General features: G+C 43.1%; 1 protein-coding gene across 11 annotated transcripts in view; it reads right to left on the minus strand.

Moving 5' to 3' along the window:
* Window positions 1-26,435, minus strand: part of LOC140484573 (paired box protein Pax-2-like) — a 239,859-nt gene that overhangs the window by 14,877 nt on the left and 198,547 nt on the right. For all 11 annotated transcript variants that reach the window (XM_072583011.1, XM_072583007.1, XM_072583009.1 and 8 more), the window contains one exon: window positions 8,441-8,542. In XM_072583011.1, the coding sequence (XP_072439112.1) occupies window positions 8,441-8,542 (102 nt within the window). The remainder of the gene's footprint in view (window positions 1-8,440; window positions 8,543-26,435) is intronic.

The following is a 26,435-nucleotide window of genomic DNA, read 5'->3' on the forward strand; positions in this document are numbered from 1 at the left end:
CATAGAAGTTTGAAACCTCCAAGGACTTGAGTGTGAGAAATGATTGGTGTGTAAGTGAGAGTCCTGGGGTGAAGAGAGAGAGGCTGTGACTCATGCCCCAGACTGTGATTTAAATACTTACAGACTTTTCTTCAATTCCGTGACCCTGAAGTGCTTCTCTTGAACCTGAACCGCAGGTTAAGTAGAGAGAACTGGATTTGCTCTGCAGTAGCTGCACAGCCCACAACAATGTTTATCAACGACTTGGGAAAATATGTGTTCGATAATGTTCTCTGGGGTGATATGTGACTGGAAGGAACTGTCCTACCTCATTCTAGATAGTAATCAAAGATGTTCAATTTGCTTTTCAACATTGGATTTTTCCCAACTGCCAACCTTCTGTTAATGCCAGCCACCTCGATGTCTCTATATTAACATCAGTCTTCTCTGTTTTCCTCTCTGTGACACACTTTCTTGAATATTACTAACCATCTCTCTCTCTTGTTCATCTCATGCCTGCTGTTATCGTTCTCTCTCCATCTTTCTCTGCCTTTCCTGCCCTACAGTAAGCTCAAAGGCAGAGAATCATATTGGGGCCTTACCAGACTTTACTGGAAACTTATTAGACCACACTTGGAATATTGCGAGGGGCTTCAAGGATGTCTTGGCTTTGGAGTGGGTCCAGAGGACGTTTACAAGAATCAACCGAGGAATAACGGGCTTGCCATATGAGGACTCTGGGTATGTCTGGATGGAGTTTTGAAGGTTGAGGTGGGATCCAATTGAAACTTACAGAATACTGAGATGCCTGGATAGAGCAGCACTGCTGCCTCACAGCGCCAGAGACCTGGGTTCAATTCCCGCCTCAGGTGACTGACTGTGTGGAGTTTGCACGTTCTCCCCGTGTCTGCGTGGTTTTCTTCCGGGTGCTCCGGTTTTCTCCCACAGTCCAAAGATGTGCAGGTTAGGTGAATTGGCCATGCTAAATTGCCCGTAGTGTTAGGTAAGGGGTAGATGTAGGGGTATGGGTGGGTTGCGCTTCGGCGGGGCGGTGTGGACTTGTTGGGCAGAAGGGCCTGTTTCCACACTGTAAGTAATCTAATCTAATCTGAAAAAAAAGCAGATGGGGGAGAACATGTTTCTAACAGTAGGAGAGACTATGAAGAATTTCCTCATCCAGAGGGTAATGAATCTGTAGATTCCATGAAAATGTTGACAGCGTTCCAAATGTGGTCCGATACGTTGCCAATTAGGTCTGATAAGCTTTCCCTGTCTTTGAATTCATTGCCACAGATGCCTGATGAGCCGAAGTGATTCAGTGTATTCAAGGTAAAGATGGATAGGTTCTTGATTAGTAAGGGGATCAAACGTTACAGGGAGAAGGCAGGAGAACATGGTTGAGAAACAAATCATCCATGATCGAATAGCAGAGCAGATTTGATGGGCTGAGTGGCCTAATTCTGCTCCTATATCCTATGGCCTAGTCAGGCCTGTCACTTGGAATTTCGGTGACATGGACCTTAAAATTCAGGCTGTGATTTACGAATCTTAAGTTGGCTTTTATCACTTTTTCCAGAGAGCTTCATGCAGGATGTGATTTGCTGCTGTTAATATCACAGAGGCCAGCTGCATCCCATGTTTTAGAATTCTAATCCCTTTGGTTAGTCTCAAGCCTTTTGATAAGATCATGGCCAATCTGATCGTGGTATCATCTCCACTTTCTTATTTGTGCTCCTGTACCTTTCATTCCCTTACCCACCAAATGTTTGGTGTCCACTTTAAAGAAAAAAAACATACAATGTGGAAAACTTTAGGCATAAATGAGAGGAATGCAAAACATTTTTTTAAAACAGATCACAATGATGAAAAACAAAGAGGGAGAAAACAAACTTTAAAGGAAAACTAACAAGTAATATAGAAACAGATAGTAAGAGCTTCTTTAAATGTACAAAAAAGGAAGAGTGAGGCCAAAGCTTAGGCTCCTTAGAGGATGAGCCTGGGGAAAGTATAATTGTGAACCAGGAAATGGAAAAGGAGTTTAATAAATAAATTGCATCAATCTTCAGGTAGAAAACAATCATGTCATATCAAAAACTATTACATAATATGTGGACAAAAGTTGGGAAAGGAAAAAAATACAATAACTACCACTACAGAAAATGTATAAGGGAAACTAATGGATCTAATGTCGGATTTGATGAGTCTTAGGATATTAAAAGATAGTGGATGCACAGGTAGTAATCATCCATGAATCCTTGGATTCATGAAAAATCAAAGAGGATTGGAAAACTGCTGGTGAAATGTCTTTCTTTTCAAAAAAAAGAAAGGAGATAATAACAGGCAACTACAGGCCAGCTAGCTTAATTTCCGTCTTTGTGAAAATGCTAGAATCTATTGTAAAGGATGCAACAGCAAAGTACTTAGAAATGCATAACATAATCAAGCAGAGTCTGCATTGTTCCACTAAACAAAAACCATGACCGACAAATATATTAGAAGTCTTTGATGATGTAACAATGGCATAGGTAAAGGGAACCAGTCGATATTCCATATTTGGATTTCCAAAAGACATTTAATCAAATACCCGACACAAGAATTATCCTCATGTCCTTCTTAAAAGAAAGGCATCATTCCTAAATTATATCTGTGTTGCCTAGTTTTATCTCCACTACTAAAGGAAGTATCCACTCACAATCTACCTTTCAAATCCTCTCACGATCTTATGTGTTTCAGTAAGATCACCTCCCATTCTACAAAACTCTAAGGGTAAAGGTCCAATGTTTTTCCTCATGAGAGAAGCCATTTATCTCAAGAACTAGTTGAATAAACCCTCTCTGAACAGCTTCTAATGCAATTATATTTATTTTAAAAAATAAATGGCCAAAAATGTACATAGTACTGCAGAAGCAGTCTCACCAAGGTTGCACTAAAATTTCTGATTTTGCATATTCCACTTCCCTTGTTTTACACAATGACATTCCATTTATCTTCCTCACTATTTGCTGTACCCATATATCAACATTTTGTGATTCATGTACAAGGGTGCTCTCTATTTAAATAATTTGATTTGATTCATTTATTTATTATCATGTGTATTTATTACAAAATACAGTGAAAAGCGTTTTACCATGTTGCCACTGTCCAGTGTCATCTTAAAACACAGAAAAATAAACTAAAATATAGAATAGAATGGTAGAAGAATAACAAAATAAAGAAAAGGTATTCAGCTTTACAGTCCTTCTTGTTAAATAACATGCTACCATTCAGTCCTTCTTGCCAAAGTTGACAAGTGCTCGTTTGCCTACAATATAGTCCATCTGCAAAATTTACTTTCCAACTTATTCTGGTGTCATCTGTAAATTTAGCTATTGTATCTTCATCCTTCATCAAAGTAATTGATATAGATTGTAGGTGTCGAAGGTCGCAACACTGATTCTTGTTAAACTTTCCTTGTGACAATTTGCCGAATAAAACCTGACTCATTATCCCTACTGTTTGCCTTCTGTTAGCTAACCAATCCTTTATCCATGCTAAAATCATAGATTTACCATGTGATGTTGCTCTGTGTAGTAAACTTTGAGGCAGCACCTTATGAAAAATCTTTTGAAAACCAAGAACGCCACATGTACAGGTTCTTCTTTAGCCACTTTGCTTTTTACTTCCTCAGAACACCATAAATTAATGGAACACTATTTCTCTTGCCTGCTCATGTAATCATTTTATTTTATTGCTCAGCACCATTCATGACGCGTCAGATATTGAAGCAGCCTATGTGCATGTGAATGTAAGACCTGGATAATATCTATTCTTGGGCTGCTAACATTTGTCACACACAAGTGCCAGGCAATAACCATCTCCAGTGAGAGAGAAGTTAATCATCACTCCTTGATGTTCAATATCAGTGTCAATTTTGAATCCTTGGAGTTATTATTGATCGGAAATTGAATTGAAAGTACCACATCAGTACTATGGCTACAAGGGCAGATCAGAGGCTAGGAATTACATGGTAAGTAACTCACCTCCCGCCTTCTCAATACTTTTCCACCATCTAGAAGGCACAAGCCTTAATGTGATGGAACACTCTACTTTTGCCTGCAGTGGGGCAGTTTCTCAAGAATCTCAACACCATCCAGGACCAAACTGCCTGCTTGTTTGGCAACCTATTTATCAACTTCAACATTCACTCCTGTCACCACCAAAGCACAATGGCAATGCAGTGTACCATCTACATGATACACTGAAGCAACTTACCAAACATCCCTCGATATTTACCTTCCAAATCTGCAACTTCTATTATCTAGAAGGACAAGGACAGCATGGCATGAAAGTTCCCCTCTGAACCACACATTATACTAACTTGATGTGGAGGTACCGGTGTTGAACTTGGGTGGACAAAGTCAGAAGCCCAGTATATTTGAAATCACAAGCGTTCGGAGCGCTGCTCCTTCGTCAGGTGAACACTTCACTTTTCCAGCAAGGAAATTCTAAAGACTCTTAAAAATCTCCTTTGTTTTTCTCTTAAATGAGCAACCCCTTCATTTTAAACAGTGGCCACTCATTCAAGATTCTTCCATAAGAGGAAACATTCTCTCTACATCCATTCTATTGAAACCTCTTAGGATCTTATATGTCTTAATCTCGTTACCCTTCTTACAGTCCTGTGGATACCAGCTTCGCTGTCCAACATTTTCTCTTTTGACAACCCAATCCTTCTAAGTATTAGTCTAGTAAACCTTCTCTGAAACATTTTCAAACCATTTTCATCTCTCTTTAACTGAAGAGACCAATACTGTACACAGTCCTGTGTCTGGCTACAGAGCAAATCAGAGGAGCCGAACCATAGCCCCAGATCCCTGCCAGAATCCACGGTGTTGAGCACCTAACACTCCAACCACTTTAACAACTGAGTGAGTTCCTGGGCTATTTCAGAGGACAGTTAAAAACTGCCATTGATCACACAAGAGTCAGACTGGGTAAAGAAGGCAAATTTCCTTCCTGAACAGACATTAGCGAAGGATTAACAGTTCAGTAATTCATGTCACCATTACCAATCATAGCTTTTTCTTTCATATCTATTTAATTCACTGAATTTAAATTCACCCCCTCCCACAATTATGGATTCAAGTCTGAACCAATGATGCTCTATTGCAGTACTGATGGAGCACTGCACTGTCTTGCAGTTGAAATGCTACATTAAAATCCATCTGCCCTCTCATGTGGGCGTACAAATCTCAACTAAAAAACTGGATAAACTCAGCAAGACTGGCAGCACCCACTGGGGAGAGAAATGGTATTTCAACTCTTGGCCTCTTGATTTGGAATAAAATCTCAAGGCATTAGTTCAAAGAAGAGCATGAGAGTTATCTCTGGTATCGTAGGCAATACTTAGCCTTCAATCCACATAAAGTAAACAGATTATCTGTTCATTATCACATTGCTGTTTGTGGGACCTTGCTGTGTGCAAATTAGCTGCTGTGTTCCCTACATTAAAATAGCGACTACACTTCAAAAAGCACTTAATTGGTTGTAAAGTGTTTTGTGATGTCCTGTGGTCATGATAGGTGTGATATAAATGCAAATCCTTCCTTTTTCAAATCAACAAACATAAAATCTTCCATGAACCAGCATAATCGGGAGGTGTAATAAAATGTAATAAAATGTGATTGTTTTCTTTCTTTGCATTAACAATTATTGTTTGATGTATTTAAAACTTGATAATCCTGGCGCAGTTTTATTGATATAGTTATTGCTGAAAATGGGTTGATCATAATAAATTTGAAGTTTTAATATGATTGTCAGGACCATCACATGTAAGTAACCAATTTTAAATCGAGTAAAACAACATTTATAAGCCACGCTGAAAGATTTACCAATTTTCTACACTTTAATCGTTTCTTAGTAATATATGTCTGTTTCAATTTTCTTTTTAAAAAATTTATACAACATATATCTGTGTGTCTAAAAAGAACTTAATATGAAGAACCTCCTCCACAAGATGCCCATAAGTGCATCAATGGCAAATAGTCATGGTGACTGGTTCAGGGCTGATTCCTGATCAAGGGCTTATGGTTGAAACGTTGATTCTCCTGCCCCTCAGATGCTGCCTGACTGTTGTGCTTTTCCAGCAGCACACTCTTGACGATGGTGACTGGTTCAGTCAACAGCATGTCCAGGTTTGTGGGTATGACCATTTTCCAAAGCAATTTTTAAAGAATACCAAAGATTGCAGAATACGAGAAACAGAAACAGGAATAAGCCATTCAGCCCCTTGAGTCTAAATTGTCAATGAATAGACTATGGCTGATCTTTTACCTCCATACCATTTTCCTGCAGCATCCCCATATCCCAGACCAGAGAACGTAGGAATAAAATCCCACACCTCGTTGAATTTAAAATCTAGAAAGCTATCAATCTCTTGTCTCTAATGCATTCAATGATACAGCTGCCAAGGCTCTCCACAGTGGAAAATTCCAAAGAGTTTCTATGCTCTCAGTGAAGAAATTCTTCCTCAGCTCAGTCATAAAGAGTCTCCCTCCTATTCTGCAACTCCACCTTACCAACAGGGAATACATCCTTAGTTAATCTATCCTGTTGATCATTGAAAGAATGAGATTGCATCAACAAAATTCTAGAGAATACAGGCCCAGTCTCTTAATAGGATGGTCAACTTACTTCATACTTACTCTTAAAGTTCTTTGACATTTTACCCTGGTTTAACTCCTTACAGGCCTTTCTCGTACCCTGTCTTCTGGAGAAAGCTTGCTGATGAATCTGCCTCTAAAAGCAGTCCTAATCATGATGTCTTGTAAGGGGCTCTGGTTCTAGCAGTCCCCATTTAACAAAAGTCATAATGACTGTATTCCCTACCTTCAAGGGATCCAAATGTTTGGCCAATCTTTTGAAAAACTAATACCTTCGATGCAGAGCTTTTTGCAAACATTTTCGGGGTTAGTCGAACTGAAGTTCTTCTCATTAAACGAAAAAAGTTTAAGATGAGGTCAAAAAGGAGTGGTCGTGTTTTGAAGGCCATTGTTGAAAGAAATTTTGAAAACCTTTCCTACTGCTTAGTGAGACAGGACCTATGGGGGTTGGTTAGATCAGTTGGCTATACAGCTGATTTGCGATGCAGAGTGATGCCAGCGATGCAGAGTGATGCCAACAATGCAGGTTCAATTCTTGTATAAGCTGAGGTCACCATGAAAATCCTATCTCCACAACCTCGCACCTTGCCTGATGTATGGTTAAACTCTCACGTTGTTTCTCTCTAATCAGAGAGCAATGAGACGATGCCAACTTCCGTCTAAGATCATCACCGAAACAATGAACAGAAAATGTTTTCCGAGAGGTTTGTGCATGGACTAGGGACGAGGAATTTAAGCTACGTGAACAGATTAGAAAAGTTGAGACTGTTTTCTTTGGCAAGGAGATGCGGTTGAATGTTTTCAAAATCATAAGGAGTCTGGACAAAGTCGATAGCGAGAAACATTTGTCACTCACACAAGGATCAAAAACAAAGGCAAAGGTTTAAACTGAGTTGCAAAAGGAGTGAATGTGAATTGAGAAAAAAGCTTTTTCACATAGCAAGTAGCTAAAGCATAGAACATATTGTCTGAAAATGTGGTGGAAGGCAGTGTCAATCGAGATATTCAAGAAGGCAGAGGTGATTATTTGAATAGAAGCAATGTGCAGAGTTACAGGGAAATGTCAGTAGGCCAGTACGGAGTCATAATGTCCTTTTGGAGAGTCAGTATAAACATGATGAGCCAAATGGCCACCTTCTGTGGAGTGATAAATCTCTTTGATTCTGTCTGTGCAAGAGAAACCTGCAGAATCAGTATCCATTGTAGATAATAAAGGTGAAGTGGAGAAATAATCTGTTGAAGTGTTTTGAGATAAAGGGAAGGGGACTTGGTCTGAATATCTCTTTCACAAAGGTATGTGAGATGGGCCAATGGCCTCCTTCGGCACTTCGATATCAGATAATTGGAATCCAGCAAAAACAAGGCACTGCTCTTGCACTGCATTGAAGCAAGGATCACTAAACACTTTTTTTCTCTTTTACATTGTTCTTCTTTCAAAGTGATGGATTGTCAAAAATCCTTTTTAACATCAAATTAATGGATTGCAAAATAATAAGTCGCCAAAACCTCAAAAACCTTCGCCTGTCTCATTCTACAGAGTGCCACCTGACAATCCCGCAGCTTTGGACCCAATAGCACTGCTCTGCAGCCGAAATATCCAGCCATCACCTGGCAGTTCGATTGTATCCCATACTCTTTGACATACTCATCGTCCCTGCACTGTCACTCTCTCGTTGCTGGTGACTGTGCAGCTGCAAATATAACATGCAACCCCGGCACATGATCAGAAATAGGGCATAGCCACAGAGAAAATTTCCCAGGACAATGCTAAACTTTTGTCACCATTCGTCTTAAAGCTTCTCATTAATTATTTGAATTACCTGGTACCATGCCAGCCAGTGTGGAGGTGGAGTAGCTGCCCTGCCCAGTCGGTGGGACATGTGGAGGGTACCCAGGTAAAGTTGTACTTGCCATATCACGGCCTGAAAAGAAAAGAAACAAGCCTTATACACAATCGAGAAATCACTTCATTACTGTAGATGTACGTGTGTGTTACTGTGTCTCTGTCTCTGAGGGTGTTTGTGTGTGAAGCAATCTCACAGTATATCAGAAGTGTATATATTTGAGTGCATGAATGTAAGTGTGTAAAAATGCACTTGTGTCAGTGTGCGTGAATGAGTTTGAGGGTGAGAGTGAGATTGTGTGGTGAGTTTGTGAAAGTGAATGCAGATATGACACTTGAGAGTGCGCACCTGTGTGTAAGTACATGTGTTAATGTGAGTGTAAAGGTATACATTTGTGAGGATGAATGTGAGTAAGTGTGTGAGAATGAGCAAATCCGTATCCTCACATGTGAAAGTTTTTTATCAGCCACGAATGATGGTCTGACCCAAGCTCACATGTTCTTCAGTACAAAGTTAAAAATCACACAACACCAGTTTTTGTCCAACAGGTTTAATTGGAAGCACACTAGCTTTCGGAGCGACGCTCCTTCATCAGGTGATAGTCGCTCCGAAAGCTAGTGTGCTTCCAATTAAACTTGTTGGACTACAACCTGGTGTTGAGTGATTTTTAACTTTGTACACCCCAGTCCAACACCGGCATCTCCAAATCGTTTTTCAGTAAACAGTCTCAGATAATCACCCTGATCAGTCTGTTTAATCTATGGCGCTAAGCAGAGCATAATAGATTAAACAATTAAGAGACCAGGAAAAAATATCATTAACTGACCAGTAATTAGACTGTTGATTAATAAATTGCAAATATTTTATTATCTTGTGCTCTCTGTGAAGCACAAAGGAGACAAAGCCAAAGTAGAATGCAGTCCATGTGAGCTGTTAAATGAGTATAGTCCAATTATACACTCAAGGACACGTGTGTACACATTGATACTGAGATACATGCAGAGATACATGCACACACATCCACACAAACACACATACATATCCACACACAAAAATACACGATTGCACACACAACAGTTACCCAAGCTCGCTCATTCACTTTCTCACACACACATATACACACGCACACACACACACACAATAGTTCAGTTAATAGCAGTGTTGCCTCGTTTCTGCGTCAGGGGTTCTGATTAGATCCTGTGTAGTCATTTTAAGTAAATTTTATTTAAATTGGAATCAGCCACACTCCAAGACAATAAATCTTAAGTCACATTAAGGAATGGATTTATAAAGGAGACAGCCAAAAGACTGTTGATAGTCAGGGGCCAGGTTCATGCAGAATGCTTGGAATGTTGATGTCGAGGGCTATGGTTCCTCAGATACCAACTTACACCAAGCCTTGAAAGCAAAAACCATTACCAACACTCCATCGTGGTACTGAGGAGGTGTCAGCTTTTAAATGAGACTGCTAACTGAGGTCTCACCTCCATAGTAATCCCTGTGGCACTATCCAAAGTAATCCCCAGACAACATCATAAAAAAAAATCTGTCATTTATCACATTGTTATTTGTGGCACCTTCCGTGAGCAAATTGGCTGCTATGTTTCACAACCCCGCACCGCCCGTTTCTACCTCCTGCCCAAAATCCACAAACCTGACTGCCCCGGTCGACCCATTGTCTCAGCCTGCTCCTGCCCCACCAAACTCATCCCTGCATACCTCGACATGGTCCTGTCCCCCTTAGTCCAAGAACTCCCCACCTATGTTTGGGACACCACCCACGCCCTCCACCTCCTCCATGATTTTCGCTTCCCTGGCCCCCCAACGCCTTATCTTCACCATGGACATCCAGTCCCTATACACCTCCATCCCCCATCACAAAGGCCTCAAAGCCCTCCGCATCTTCCTTTCCTGCCGACCCAACCAGTACCCTTCCACTAACACCCTCCTTCGACTGACTGAACTGGTCCTCACTCAGAACAACTTCTCTTTCCAATCTTCCCACTTCCTCCAAACCCAAGGAGTAGCCATGGGCACCCGCATGGGCCCCAGCTATGCCTGCCTCTTTGTCGGATATGTGGAACAGTCCGTCTTCTCCCCTGCAACCACAAGAAGTGCAAAACTTGCGCCCACACCTCCCCCTCACTTCCCTCCAAGGCCCCAAAGGATCCTTCCAAATCCATCACAAATTCACCTGCACCTCCACACATATCATTTACTGCATCCGCTGCACCCGATGTGGCCTCCTCTACATTGAGGAGACGGGCCACCTACTTGCGGAACGTTTCAGAGAACACCTCTGGGACACCCGCACCAACCAACCCAACCGCCCCGTGGCTGAATACTTTAACTCCCTCTCCCACTCCAACAAGGACATGCAGGTCCTTGGCCTCCTCCATTGCCAGACCATGGCAACACGACGCCTGGAGGAAGAGCGCCTCATCTTCTGCCTAGGAACCCTCCAACCACAAGGGATGAATGCAGATTTCTCCAGCTTCCTCATTTCCCCTCCCCCCACCTTATCTCAGTCCCAACCCTCAGACTCAGCACCGCCCTCTTGACCTGCAATCTTCTTCCCGACCTCTCCGCCCCCAACCCCTCTCCGGCCTATCACCCTCACCTTAACCTCCTTTCACCTATCGCATTCCCAACGCCCCTCCCCCAAGTCCCTCCTCCCTACCTTTTATCTTAGCCTGCTTGGTACACCTTCCTCATTCCTGAAGAATGGCTTATGCCCGAAACGTCGATTCCCCTGCTCCTTGGATGCTGCCTGACCTGCTGCGCTTTTCCAGCAACACATTTTTCAGCTCTGATCTCTAGCATCTGCAGTCCTCACTTTCTCCTCCCTGCCATGTTTCCTGTCAGGTCAGGCTGTGGGGGACATCGGGTACAGTGGAGGGCATTGGGTCAGGGATTTGATGAGTCAGGGGATTGTCACGTGGGGAGTGCTACTTGGTTTACCAGCAGTTACCTAGTTGGAGTGAGGAGGATATAAGTTCAGGGGAGGGCTCCTGGTGAGAGGGATCCTGATAAACATGATTCACCACCAAAATTTTCAATATCCTTGCCAATTCCTTCTAATCCCAGTTAACGCTGCTCCAACAACTATCTGAATATCTGGGACTATACAAATATACATTGTTGTTGAATGCTTCAAAAACTTAATTTGAACACGAATGAAGATGAAAATTTGCATTGATACAGGGCTTTTCACGACCTCATCACATCCTAACTTCTTGATAGCAAATGAATTGTTTTTGGAGTTGCTCACTGGCGTCCCATAAAACAGCACAGTTACAGGCAGCCAGGAGTCAGAACCAGTCAGTAGCCAAAACAATCCGCATTACCCTTATTAGCAAAACACAATGCAAACTACTTTACAAAGAAGTTCATGAGAACAATGCACAATGTGATATACAAGAGAGCTGTCAGGAGCAAAGCTTACCCAATAAAATTTGTCCTGTGTTGCGACCTGTTTGTTTGACCTGATTTGGGTAATACCCTTTGACAGATTCCCCGACAATTGAGGCTGCTGTGGGTTTTAGCTCCCAGCTCCAAAGGCCATAAGGACGCTATATGGGTTGGGCTCTTGTTTGAAACCAGTAATTCAGAGAGTGAACACCAACTGACAGGACTAAGAGGGCACTCCCATTCCAACTCAGTGACTCACAAGCAAGGCCTTCGTGCAGTTAGGTATAATCTTACAAGAACAATTAGACATGCTGTTTAGAAAAATTGTGTATTCGTTTGTTTATATGGTAACCAAAGATGACTCTCTGTCACCTCTATTCTTCCAAGCTGGTTTTGTTTGCATCTACTGTCTGTGTTTTAATCTCCAGTAAAACTGAACAGGTAAGCCCCTAATCCATTAGTATCCAGCTGGGACTGCCTCCCAGTCCATCTTCTGTCGATATAAGTTAGTGTTGAGCTGGACTCAATTGTCACTGAGTAACAGTAGACTTTCTTGGTGTTTGCATTCTTGCTGCTTTGTTCTGTGACTACTTAGACACCAGCCTCTGAAACCTGAGGAGATTCATTTCTTCAGCCTTAGCTGCTTCTGACATAGCTTCTCCAGCCGAGAGTTCACAGATACATTGATTGATTTCGTAAAGCTTGCAGTGCCGACTGCTCCTCATCCTGAAGCTGACACAGTCAACACCAGCGTCAGATCCTTCAGAGTTATTTCAAGGAAATACTGTGCCACTTTCTGGGAATTTTTCGTGAAGGACGTGGACATCGCTGGCCAGGCCGGCACTAACTGCCCTTGAGAAGGTGGTGGTGAGCTGTCTTCTTGAACCGCTGCAGTGCGTGTGCTGGAAGTAGACCCACATTCAAAGTTCAGATGCACAAATGAGAGGGGAAAGGTGAGGGGCAACGAGACCTGACATCCCCGAAGGGATGGCGGCTCTTTGATTTATATGCATAACTCCAAATAGCTCAATGCCCAAACTCCGAGAGGGGTAGGACAACAGTTGGGGCTGGGGGGATCCACTCTTATTGTCATCTTACTTGCCCTTTCTCACTTGCTTGCCCTTGCATTTTGTCAGAAGCAGGTCGGAGGGGGTAGGATTGAACGGTCTTATTGACAGTGCGCGAACTGAAATCCTTAAATATCCAACAAATGGCCACTTTGAGGTCTCTTAAGGCTCTGGCTCTTCTCTGCTGGGATTTTACCTACAGTGGGAGACACCAACCCCAGATATCCAGCCTGCCCTGATGTGGCCAGGCAAGGTGCTGATGGTGTGCAGGGTGCAAACCTTTTGAGGTCCTATCAGAGACTAATCACTACCCTGTTCCCTCCTCATGCCAACTCCCATTCCCAATAATTAATTTCTGCCTTATGACCTTTCTCTACATCACTTCCTGAAGGTGAATACGTCCTTCATGCCCCTGTGTAAATATTACAGCATTCGGGATAGTTTCATAATTATTTTCACTCCTTCTCCACTTGACTCTCTGAAACGCCCTTTGAAATCTATCTTTCTCTTCATCCCTGCAACTCGGGTTTCTTGGCTCTCTATCTATTCTTTTTTTCCTTGCTACCATAACGCTTCCTTCTGCAGGACCTCAAAGTTGGGGATTGAGGCAGAAACCCTCAACTCATTTAAAAGGAACCTACATCTGCATATGCAAGACTGGTTTCTTATAATCACCAGTGACTGACCTCGTCAATCCTCCTATCCTTTCTACCCTCAGGACTTGTCCTGCACAAAGGACCAATGCCTTGCCACTTGAGATCTCAATGAGACAGATGATTTTCCATGATAGATTTGGTGAGGATCTCACATTTACCCAACATGTATCCAGAGTTCCAGACATGGAGATGATCTTTGTGGCCATGGACATTTGCCCACAAACCAACACAACTTTCAAAACCCTAATCTGAAAAGGCATCTGAAATCAGCGATGTCATCACACACCCCTGGAGCAGGCAGGACCTGAACCCAGGCTTCCTGGGGGAAAGTAGGTACTGCAGGTGCTAGATATTAGAGTCGAGAGTGTAGTGCTGGAAAAGCGCAGCAGGTCAGGCAGCATCCGAGGAGCAGGAGAATCGACGTTTCCAGCATAAGCTCTTCATCAGGATTCCTAATGAAGGGCTTATGCCTGAAACGCCAATTCTCCTGCTCCTCGGATGGTGCCTGACCTGCTGTGCTTTTCCAGCAACACACTGTCAACCCAGGCCTCCTGGCCCAGACATAGGGACACTACCACTGCACCACAAAGGCCTTCTCTCTTTACCGTCTAAAAGTTAGTGCTTAATATCTTACAGGGGACAATTCAATCAAATCAGAGGAGGTGGGGAGGGTGAGTAAGTAATAATAGCAATCAGTAAAACAATTTGACAAAAAAAAACCTAATGAACTGTGGATGCTGGAAATCAGAAACACAACCAGAAAAACTCAGCAGGGAGAAAGTCAGGGCTGGAGATACTGGAGACCAGAGTTGAAAAGTGTGGTGCTGGAAAAGCGCAGCAGGCCAGGCAGCATCCGAGGAGCAGGAGAATCGACGTTTCGGGCATAAGCCCTTCTTCAGGAATGAGGCTGGTGTGCCAAGCGGGCTGAGATAAAAGGTGGTGGGGAGGGGGGGGAATTTGGGGGAGGGGCGCTGGGAATACGATAGGTGGAAGGATGTGAGTGTGAGGGTGATAGGCCGGAGAGGGGGTGGGGGCGGAGAGGTTGGGAAAAAGATTGCAGGTCAAGAGGGCGGTGCTGAATCCGGGGGTTGGGACTGAGATAAGGTGGGGGGAGGGGAAATGAGGAAACTGGAGAAATCGACATTCATCCAGTGGAGTTGGAGGGTTCCTTGGCGAAAGATGAGGCGCTCTTCCTCCAGGCATCGTGTGGCCAGGGTCTGGCGATGGAGGAGGCCAAGGACCTGCATGTCCTTGTTGCAGTGGGAGGGGGAGTTAAACTCAGCAGGTCTGGCAGCATGTGTGGAGAAGAAGCAGATTTAACATTACAGGTCTAGCAACCCTTCTCCAGAACCAATCTGTAAAACAATGTGATCTGTCCTTATTGTGAATATCAATCTCTACCCTAACAGACAACACCTTACAAATCTCATTTTCAGTTTTCCATCATATTGGACTGAGAGTTACTGTGCTGGAAAGAAATGTAGGTCTTTTCAAAACATAACTGTAGAATTGTAACAGCACAGAAGAAAGCCACTCAGTCCATCCAATACTGGCACTCAGAGAAACTCTCCCTGTAACCCAACACATTCTCCCTTTGTAACATTTTGAATGCTTTGATTGAAAGAAGACCACTTTAATTTCAAACATAATGTCTCTGTTTATTGAATATTGGACTCAACAAAAAATGAGCCTCCATCTTCACCCCAACTTTCAGGTCCTCACAATATTGACGAAAAATCTAATACTTGTAAAAGAAACATAAATACCGTCAATAGTACCCGAATCACACACTGGAATTGAAAATTGCTTTACGGTCAATGATTTATGTTTGAAATGCAGTCACTGTTATCTCAACATCCAATTTACATGCAGTGAGGCTGAACAAACAGTAATAAGATGAATGTTCCTTTAATCTCTTTTGGTCTTGTTGATTAAGGGGTGAATTTTTGCCAGGATATCAGAAAAATCTTTCTTTTCCTTTGAACAGTGCCACAGAATCTTCTACACTCTCCTCATCAGCCAAACAGATCCTGAGTTTAACAGTTCACCTCAGAGAACAGTACATTCAACACTGGGATCATGTGACAACTATCAAGTTGCGATCACTTCCTGGTTGAGACATGAAAGAATCTGCAGCCCAGCGAATGTTGGCAGCAGCTAGTCCAAGTTGCCATTTATCTTTTAGAGGCTTCAGTAAAGCAAAAAATAGTCAAAGGTCAAAACGCCAGAGTTCCTTGGGATAGGCCTGTCGGATCCAACTGAGGAGCACCAATGTCTCATCAAAAAGTCTATTAACTTCAGTCATAGTTTACTAGACTATTTGATGGTGCCAGAGTTGCACAAAATCTGTTACAGCTCAGAAACTACCCCATTGGCGCAACCGGTCAAAGTCAGTGTTAATGCTCCACACAAGCCTCATTAGGAATGGGAGATCGTCAACCCTCTCAAGCCTGTTCCATCATTCAATTAGATCCTGCTGACCTATCCCTATATTCTGTTTACCTGCCTTGTATTTTTCTATTCATTCACGGGATGATGGCATCACGATGCCTGGAGGAAGAGCGCCTCATTTTCCGCCAAGGAACCCTCCAACTACACGGGGATGAATGTAGATTTCTCCAGCTTCCCCATCATTTTTTGCCCATCCCTAATTGCCCAGAGGAAAGTTGAGAGTCAACCACATTATTGTGGGTCTGGAGTCACATGTAGGCAAAACCAGGAGAGCATGGCAGTTTCCTTCCCTAAAGGACATTAGTGAACCAGATGGGGTTTTCCAACAATCCAACAATGGATTCATCATCATCATTAGATTCTTAATTCCAGATATTTATTGAATTCAAATTCCATTATCTGCTGCAGCAGGATTCAAACCCAGGTCTCCAGAACATTACCTGGGTCTCTGTGCCTGACAACAGAGAAACAATTTGGAATCAATTCTGCATCTTTGTAGGTGAATATACCAATATTCAAGAAACAGAGACATTATGTTTGAAATTAAAGTGGTCTCCTTTCAATCAAAGCATTCAAAATGGGACTAGGCAACTGTTACAAAGGGAGAATGTGTTGGGTTACAGGAAGAGTTTCTCTAAGTGCCAGTATTGGATGGACTGAGTGGCTTTCTTCTGTGCTGTTACAATTCTACAGTTCTGTTTAGAAAAGACCTACATTTCTTTCCAGCACAGTAACTCTCAGTCCAATATGATGGAAAACTGAAAATAAGATTTGTAAGGTGTTGTCTGTTAGGATAGAGATTGATATTCACAATAAGAACAGATCACATTGTTTTACAGATTGGCTCTGGAGAAGGGTTGCTGGACCTGTAATGTAGTAATCCAGTGACAATAAAGCTAGGCCATCGCCTCCCCTTAATCTTTAATTCCCTCATCTCGGAAAAATGTAAAACTCTCTCATTCTGTCTTATGTCACACCATCAACATATTATTCAAATCCTTTCTCCATCATCAACCTTCCCTCAGATCGTGACGGTACATTATTTAGAGAGCCTGACAGTTTCACCAATGGAATATCGTGGATATGATTTGAAAACCACTTGTTGGTTACGTTTAAAAAAAGGTTTGCCCATTTTATACATGTTGCATTAAGTTTACATAGAGCATGTCAACTTGCCAATTATGTCACAAGTCCAAGCAAAACCCTCCAGATGTTTACTGCACAGTAAGGAAGAGTTCACATCTCATTCATTAGGTTATGCTAATCTCTGCAACATAAAATCCACAAGATCAACAACTTCAATCACTTAATTGACAGTGAAAACATTTCATGATATTCTAGATAATATAGAAATAAAAAATGTAATTGTCAGTACTTTTGAGAACAATGGTGTTATTAATCTAGAATTCAAAATGCACTGTGTGTTAATGAGCACATCATTCCACCAGAGTTTCATTTCTAACCTTATCAGATGAAAGACTGTCTTGAAGGAGATGAAAAACTCTTACCTACTAATTTTATTTCCATTTAAAATGCCTTCCCCATCACCCCACCAATACAACATAAGGCCAGCAACTGAGGACAAGTTGATGGATAACATTCAGATGGTAAGAGTCCTGAGAGGCAGAGAATGAATATTAGAGAGGACACAAGGTCAAACATTTTTACCTGGAGCATTGTGGGTGTTTGGAATTGGTTGCTCAGTTTTGGAGTTGAGGCAAAAGCCCTCAACTCATTTAAAAGATACCTGGATCCGCATCTGAAAATGTTGTCATCTGAGAGGCAGCGGGCAAGGTCTGAAAATGCAGGATTAGAATGCTTGGTTCGGTTATTCAGCTGGCACAGTCAATGATGAGCTGAATGGCCTCATTCTCTGCCATAAGGTTTCTCTGATCCTGAGACAGAGAGTCACAGGGTTGTGTGGGTTCATTGTGTGTTGTGCCCAATTCTAACATAATTAATTCTGCATGTCAGTAAATTGAGTCCCGTGGTCATTCATAAATACAAAGGGTGACTCCCAAGTTAGAGTAGCTGACACCATCGGTATATGCAATTAAGACTCTCAGTGACAAGAAAAATATTGCCAGCTATGAAGTTTGGGACTGAGTTTTCTGCAACTGCTGATGGGTCAAGACTGATGGTGAATGGCAATCCTAGGGACTTTACTGCCTCTGCGATTGAAGTCATCAACAACTTGAAGTCTGGAGCTACTGCTTAAAGTCCCATGAAAGGATGGATTAGAATAGTTAGATGGTTGTTTTTGACGGGCATGGATGCGATCGGCCAGAGGGTCTTTTTTTGTGCTGCAGATCTCCATGACTCTGTGAGAGATGGAGAGAGCAGTGAGCCAAAGACAGGAGATCCTTAAGGCAGTACATGGATCAATGACCAATGGATTATTATGCAGCGCATTGAGGAAACTGGATAGCCACTGGAACATAAAAAGGGTTGGTTGGTATATTCACCTACAAAGATACCGAAATGATTCCAAATTGTTTCTCTGTTGTCAGGCACATTAAGAAGGGCTCCACCAGTGAGTCACAAATCTAGTGTATCCTAGCAACCAGATCAATCCCATGATTTGGAATGAGAATGCTGTACAGCTGTTTGATGCCAACCAGCAGCAGTAGAGATCCATCTGCATGGACAAACTGACTGCACAGACAGAAGGTCTTAAAGAACTAGATAAATGACGATAGTGGAGCCCACACTTCATCACCCAGTTAACAGTAATGTGGAAGGCAGACAGATTCTTCCAGCTGGCATTCTTGAAAGTTGCACTACATGACAGGGAAGAAAGGATCTTAGAATAGGGCCAGAAAACACCAATTCAACATGGCAGCAAGAATAGGCCATTCAGCCCCTAATCCATCATTTGACAAAGTCATGGCTGATCTGGTTGCCATCTCTTCTTTCTGGTCTACCACATCATACCTGCCTTATCACTGAAACATCGAAAATAGGAAGAGGAATTGGTCATTCAGCCCTTCAAGCCAGCTCCACCATTCAAGACGATCATGGCTGATCTTCCGACTCAGTCGCCTTTCCCACTTTCTCCCCATACCCTTTGATCCCTTTAGCCCTGAGAAATATATCTACCTCCTTTGTGAAAACGCTTGATATTTCAGCCTCAACTGCTTTCTGTGGCAGAGAAACCCACACACTCACTAGTCTCTGGGTGAAAAGGTTTCTCCTCATCCTAGTCCTAAATGGTCTAGGCCATATCCTGAGAGTGTGACACCTGGATCTGGTCTCCCCAGTCATTGGGAACATTCATCCTTTACTCTGTTTAGTTTTATTAAAATGTTATAGATTTCTATGCAATCCCCTCTCATTCTTTAAACTCCAGTGAATACAGTCAAATCTCTTTTCACAGGTCAGTTCGACCGTCATACACAAAGAATTTATCTAACTCTCTTTTAAAAATGTTCAAAGGTCTTACCTCCACTCGTTTCTAGGGAAAAGAATTTCACAGATAAACAAACTTATGAGTGAAAAAGAAAATTCTCTTCATCATCATCTAAAAGATTCTAAAACAAGGCAAACTGGGTCCAATATTGGGTCTTACAAACAGGCAGCAAAGGGTGATGGTGGAGGGTGGCTTTTGTGATTTGAGCCTGTGACCAGCAATGTACCACAGAGACCGGTGCCGTGCGCTTGCTGTTTGCTATGTACATTGACGACTTGGATACAAATGTAGAAGGTATAATTAGTAACTTTGCAGATGACACAAAAATTGATGGTGCTGTTGATAGCCAGGAGAATGGGCCCAGGCTCCAGACCAACTGTGATCAGCTGGTAAATTGGGCAAAGCAATGGCAGATGGAATTTATTCTTGATAAGCGTGAAGTGATACACTTTAGAGGTCTAATGAGGGAAGGGGTTACACAATGAATACAGGTCCCAAAGGAGTACTGAGGAATAAAGAGGTTTTGGTATACAAGTCCATAGATTGTTGAAGGTGTCAACACAAGCAGCTAGGGTTGCAAAGAAGACATACAGAATGCTTGCCCCAATTAACTGGGGCATAGAATATAGGAACAGGGAAGTCTTGTTGCAACTTTATAAAACATTGGTTCAGTTAAAGATGGAACACTGTGTGCAGTTCTGGTTGCCACACTATTGGAAGGGCGTGATTGCACTGGAGAGGGTGCAGAGGAGGTTCACCAGGATGTTGTCTGGAATGAAAATTCTCAGTTATGAGGAGAGACTGGATAGGCTGGGCTTGTTTTCCTCGGATTCAGAGAAGGCTGAGGAACAATCTGATTAAGGTGTACAACATTATGAGGGGCATAGACAGAGCAGATCATGAGAATCTTTTCCCCATGGCAAACCTGCTTAAAATTGAAAATCGTGAGTTTAAAGTGTGCAGTAAGTGGTTTAGAGCAGAACTAAGGAAAACACGGAGATTGAAGCATAATATGCTCTGCCCAAGAGGCTGGTGGAGACATGTACTCCTGCAGGATTTAACAAGCATCTGGATGAGTGCTTAAAATGCCAGAACAGTGCAGGCTATGGAGCAAGTGCAGATAAATGAGATTAATACAGTAGGATGGTGTTTGTGGGTCAGCATAGAGATGGTGGGCTGAAGGGCCTATTGCTATACTGTATGACTCTATGACAATGAGAAGACTCTTTATTTTTAAAATGTATTCCCTAGTTTCAGTCCCTCCTACAAGGGGAAACATCCTTTCAGCATCCATTCTTTTAAGCCCTATAAGAATCCTCCAAGCTTTAATAAGATCACTCCTCAGTCTTATAAAGTCGAATGAAAACAGGCACAACGTATCTATCCTTTTATTATAACAAACCCTTCATCCCAGGAGTCAGAGCTTACTTTGAACAACTTTGACTGCAATTATATCCCTTTCCAAAATAAAGAGATTAAACTGTACAAATATTTCAGATGATATACCAATGACCTGTACAACTGTAAGAAACCTTCTCTGTTTCTTTGTTCCATTCTTCTTGCAATAAAGCTCGAGTTACTGAGGTAGAGGATAGGATTCTGTTTGAGTTATGCACACCTTCATATTTTCAATGCACAATGCATTGAATTCCTGGTAAATTCAACTTGGATGCAATCCTGGACTGAGAAGAAGTGAATTGCATCTTCATCCTTTTTGTCTTTATTTCGATGTAAATCCAAGTGCAGATTTATTATACACTATGAGATACATGACCAAATTATTCCATTCCTGGTTAACATAGAACTTAGAACAGTACAGCGCAGGAACAGGCTCTTCAGCCCACGATGTTGTGCCAAACATGATGCCAAATTAAACTAATCCCTTCTGCCTGGCCTTGATCCATACCCCTCCATTCCTTACAAATGTGCTTAGTGGCAGTTACAATGTTGTGGGGATAATGGAGACGTGGCTTCAAGTGGACAGGGCCTGGGAAATGAATATTCAAGGCTATACGTGCTATCGTAAGGACAGACTGATGGGCAGAGGGGGTGGGGTGGCCCTGTTAGTAAGGAATGATATTCAGTCCCTTGTGCGGGAGGACTTAGAATCAGGGGATGTAGAGTCCGTATGGATAGAGCTGAGAAATTTTAAGGGTAGAAAGACCCTCATGGGAGTTATCTACATGCCCCCAAACAGTCGTCTGGATGTAGGATGTAAGTTGAATAAGGAGCTGAAATTGGCCTGTCGCAAAAATATTACTACAGTTTTATGGGAGATTTCAACATGGAGGTAGACTGGGAGTATCAGAATGGTACTGGACCCCAAGAAAGGGAGTTTGTGGAGTGCCTCCGCCTGCCCGGGGGGAAGGCAATTCTGGATCTGGTGTTGTGCAACGAACCGGATTTGATCAGGGACCTTGAAGTGAAAGAGCCATTAGGAGGTAGTGACCACAATACAATAAGCTTTAATCTGCAATTTGAAAGGGAGAGGGTACAATCGGAAGTGACAATATTTCAGTTGAATAAAGGGAACTATGGAGCTATGAGGGAGGAGCTGGCCAAAGTTCAATGGTGCAATACCCTAAGCAGGGATGGCAGTGGAGCAACAATGGCAGGTATTTCTGGGTATAATGCAGAAGATGCAGGATCAGTTCATTCCAAAAAGGAAGAAAGATCCTAAGAGGAGGCAAGGGTGGCTGTGCCTTACGAGGGAAGTTAAGAAACATATAAAGTCAAAAGAGAAAAAGTATAACATAGCAAAGATGAGTGGGAAAAAGGAGGACTGGGAAGCTTTTAAAGAACAACAGAGTATTACTAAGAAGGAAATATGTAGAGAAAAAATGAGGTACGAAGGTAAACTGGCCAAAAATATAAAGGAGGATAGTAAAAGCTTTTTTAGGTATGTGAAAGGAAAAAAAAATGATTAAGACTAAAATTGGGCCCTTGAAGACAGAAACAGGTGAATATATTACTGGGAATAAAGAAATGGCAGAAGAATTGAATTGGTACTTCAGATCTGTGTTCACTGGGGAAGACACAAGCAATCTCCCTGAGGTAACAGTGGCTGAAGGACCTGAACTGAAGGGAATATATACTTGCCAGGAAATGGTATTGGAGAGACTGTTAGGTCTGAAGGCTGATAAGTCCCTGGACCTGATGGTCTACATCCCAGGGTACTGAAGGAGGTGGCTCGAGAAATCGTGGATACATTGGTTGATCATTTTCCAATGTTCTATAGATTCAGGATCATTTCCTGCAGATTGGAGGGTGGAATCTTTTGAGGATGTAACTCTGAAGATGGACAAGGGAGATCCAATGGATGTAGTATACCTGGACTTTCAGAAAGCCTTTGATAAAGTCCCACATAGGAGGTTAGTGAGCAAAATTAGGGCGCATGGTATTGGGGGGAAAATACTGACTTGGATTGAAAATTGGTTGGCTGATAGGAAACAAAGAGTAGTGATAAACGTCTCCCTTTCAGAATGGCAGGCGGTGACCAGTGGGGTACCGCAGGGATCAGTGCTGGGACCGCAGCTTTTTACAATATACATTAATGATATAGATGATGGTATTAAAAGTAATATTAGCAAATTTGCTGATGATACAAAGCTGGGTGGCAAGGTGAAATGTGAGGAGGATGTTAGGAGATTACCGGGTAACCTGGACAGGCTAGGTGAGTGGACAGATGCATTGCAGATGCAGTTTAATGTGGATAACTGTGTGGTTATCCACTTTGGTGGCAAGAACAGGAAAGCAGATTACTACCTAAATGGAATCAAGTTAGGTAAAGGGCCAGTACAATGAGATCTGGGTGTTCTTGTACACCAGTCAATGAAGGTAAGCATGCAAGTACAGCAGGTAGTGAAGAAGGCTAATAGCATGCTGGCCTTCATAACAAGAGGAATTGAGTATAGAAGCAAAGAGATTCTTCTGCAGCTGTACAGGGCCCTGGTGAGACCACACCTGGAATATTGTGTGCAGTTTTGGTCTCCAAATTTGAGGAAAGGCATTCTGGCTATTGAGGGATTGCAGCGTAGGTTCACGAGGTCAATTCCTGGAACGGTGGGACTATCTTACGCTGAAAGATTGAGCGACTGGGCTTGTATACGCTTGAGTTTAGAAGGCTGAGAGGGGATCTGATTGAGACGTATAAGATTATTAAAGGATTGGACACTCTGGAGGTAGGAAGCATGTTTCTGCTGATGGGTGAGTCCCGAACCAGAGGACACAGTTTAAAAATAAGGGGTAGGCCATTTAAAACAGAATTGAGGAGAAACTTCTTCACCCAGAGAGTGGTGGGTGTTTGGAATGCTCTGCCCCAGAAGGCAGTGGAGACCAAGTCTGTGGATACTTTCAAGAAAGAGTTGGATAGAGCTCTTAAGGATAGGGGAATCAAGGGTTATGGGGATAAGGCAGGAACAGGATACTGATTGAGGACGATCAGCCATGATCATAATGAATGGTGATGCAGGCTCGAAGGGCAGAATGGCCTACTCCTGCACCTATTGTCTATTGCCTATTATTCAAAAGTCCCTTGAACACCCCCTTTAAATCCATTGCATCTGCTCCCAGGATGACCAATTCCACCACAGAACATACCAGATGGCCTCCTTCTTCAAAGGCTGCAATTTCCCCTTCCACATGGTTAGTGATGCCCTCCAGTGTATCTCATCCACTTCCTGTACCTCTGCCCTTGAACCCTACCCCTCCAACCGCAACAAGGACAGAATCCCCCTGGTCCTCACCTTCCCGCCCACCAACGTCCATATATATCGCATCATTCTCCAGTGTTTCAACCACCTACAAACGGACCCCATCACCAGAGATATATTTCCTTCCCACCCCTTTCCGCTTTCTGTAAAGACCATTCCCTCCACAACTGTCTTGTCAGGTCCACACCCCCCACCAAGCCACTCTCCCCTCCCGGCACCTTCCCATGCCACCACAGGAATTACAAAACGTGCACCACACATCCCTCCTCACCTCCGAACAAGGCCCCAAAGGATCCTTCTACATCCATCAAAGTTTCACCTGTATTTCTTCAAATGCCATTTACTGTATCTGTTGCTCCCGATGCGTTCTCCTTTACATTGGGGACACAGGACACCTACTCGCAGAGCGCTTCAGAGAACATCTCCGGGACCAATCGACCTCACTGCCCCGTGGCCAAACACTTCAACTTCCCCTCCCACTCCGCCAAGGACATGCAGGTCTTGGGCCTCCTTCATCACCACACTCTAACCACCCAATGCCTGGAGGAAGAACGCCTCATCTTCCACCTCGGGACCCTCCAATCACATGGCATCAATGTGGATTTCACCAGGTTCCCCATTTCCCATCCCCACCTTATCCCAGTACCAACTCCCAACTCGGCACTTCCCTCATGACCTATCCTACCTGTTCATCTTCCTTCCCACCTATCTGCCATACCTTCCTCTCCGACCTATCACCATTACCCCCAACATCTGCCGACCTATCACACTCTCACCTACCTTCCCCCAAGCCCTACCCCCCCATTTATCTCTCCACCCCCTCGGCTCACAACCTCATTTTTGATGAAGGGCTCTTTGCCCAAAACATCAATTTTCCTGCTCCTCGGATGCTGCCTGACCTGTTGTGCTTTTCCAGCACCACACTCTCGACTCATATCTGCTTCCTGGCAGTGCATTTCAGACTCTTACCACTGTCTGCATAAAAAAAACCTGTCCCTCACATCCCCTTTGAACTTTTCCCCTTCTCATCTTAAATGCATGTCCCCTACTATTAGACATTTCACCTCTGGGAAAAAGATTCTGACTGTCAATGCTCTCTATGCATCACATGATTTTATAGACTTCTATCAAGTCTCCTCTCAGCCTCCACCATGTCAGAGAAAACAACCCGAATTTTTCTAAACTCTCTTCATAGCTCATGCATGATGTGTGTATGTATTTGTGTTGCGTGCATGTTAGCGTGTACATGTGCGTGTCATTGTGTGAGACTGAGAGAGACAGCAGCATGTAGGCATAGGTCTGGTCCATAATACTCTGTCTATGAGAACTCTGAAAGAAGGGTCAAGGTTGTGGCAGTTATTTATCTTTGCCAAAATCTCTCATGTGAAGCAATTTTGGTAATTTATAAGCCCATGCATGATAGGGGGTCTCCACAGCTAGAACACCTGAACTGCCAATAGACTGCTGATGGAATTGTCACTGCATGGTGAGGGAGGGTACCATGTGTTCTTGCCACGTTGCCATAGGAAGGTGATAATAGGTGCACAGTGAGTTGTAATTTCCCATTATCCTACGATCCATAGGTAACTCCTTCCCATGGATGTGGGATCTCTCTGGAGCTGAGTGAAGTGATGAAGAATTTCAGAAGTAAGTCAATCCATCGTGGAGGAAGGGCTGTCAAGGTCTACTCCGAGGAACATTGACAGAAAGGCAAGTGGAAATCTCAGCTTCTCAAGGTAAATGCAGGAAAGAGGAGCTAAGGATTATCAGATCAACCATGATCTCACTGAATGGCACAGCTGATCTGATGGGCTGAATGGCCTACTTCTGGTCCTACCACAACAAGGCCTTCTGCTCTTCTGTCCTTTGTTTCTGAATCAGTTACATCTTCAGGACTGTGAATGGTAGATCTTTGTTAAGCATCACAGAATATGAACAATTGCAATATTTAAAAGGGATCTGCATGGGTAAATGAATATGAGGGGTTTGGAGGGGATATGGGCCAGGTGCTGGCAGGTGGGACTAGATTGGGTTGGGCAACCTGGTAGGCATGGATGAGTTGGACCGAAGGGTCTGTTTCCATGCTGTACATCTCTATGACTCTACGAAGCAAAGTTGGCAAAATAAAGCTGAGATATCGATCAGCTAAGGACTGCATTGAAATCATCTCAAGGGACTGAGTACCTCACTGCTCCTCCTAAGCAGCTCAGGGGAGAGGGAGGGGGTGTGGGTGGTGGTGGTTGGGAGGGGTGAGGGGTGCTGCTG

The sequence above is a fragment of the Chiloscyllium punctatum genome, chromosome 13 (assembly GCF_047496795.1).
Source record: "Chiloscyllium punctatum isolate Juve2018m chromosome 13, sChiPun1.3, whole genome shotgun sequence".
Taxonomy (NCBI): Eukaryota; Metazoa; Chordata; class Chondrichthyes; order Orectolobiformes; family Hemiscylliidae; genus Chiloscyllium; species Chiloscyllium punctatum.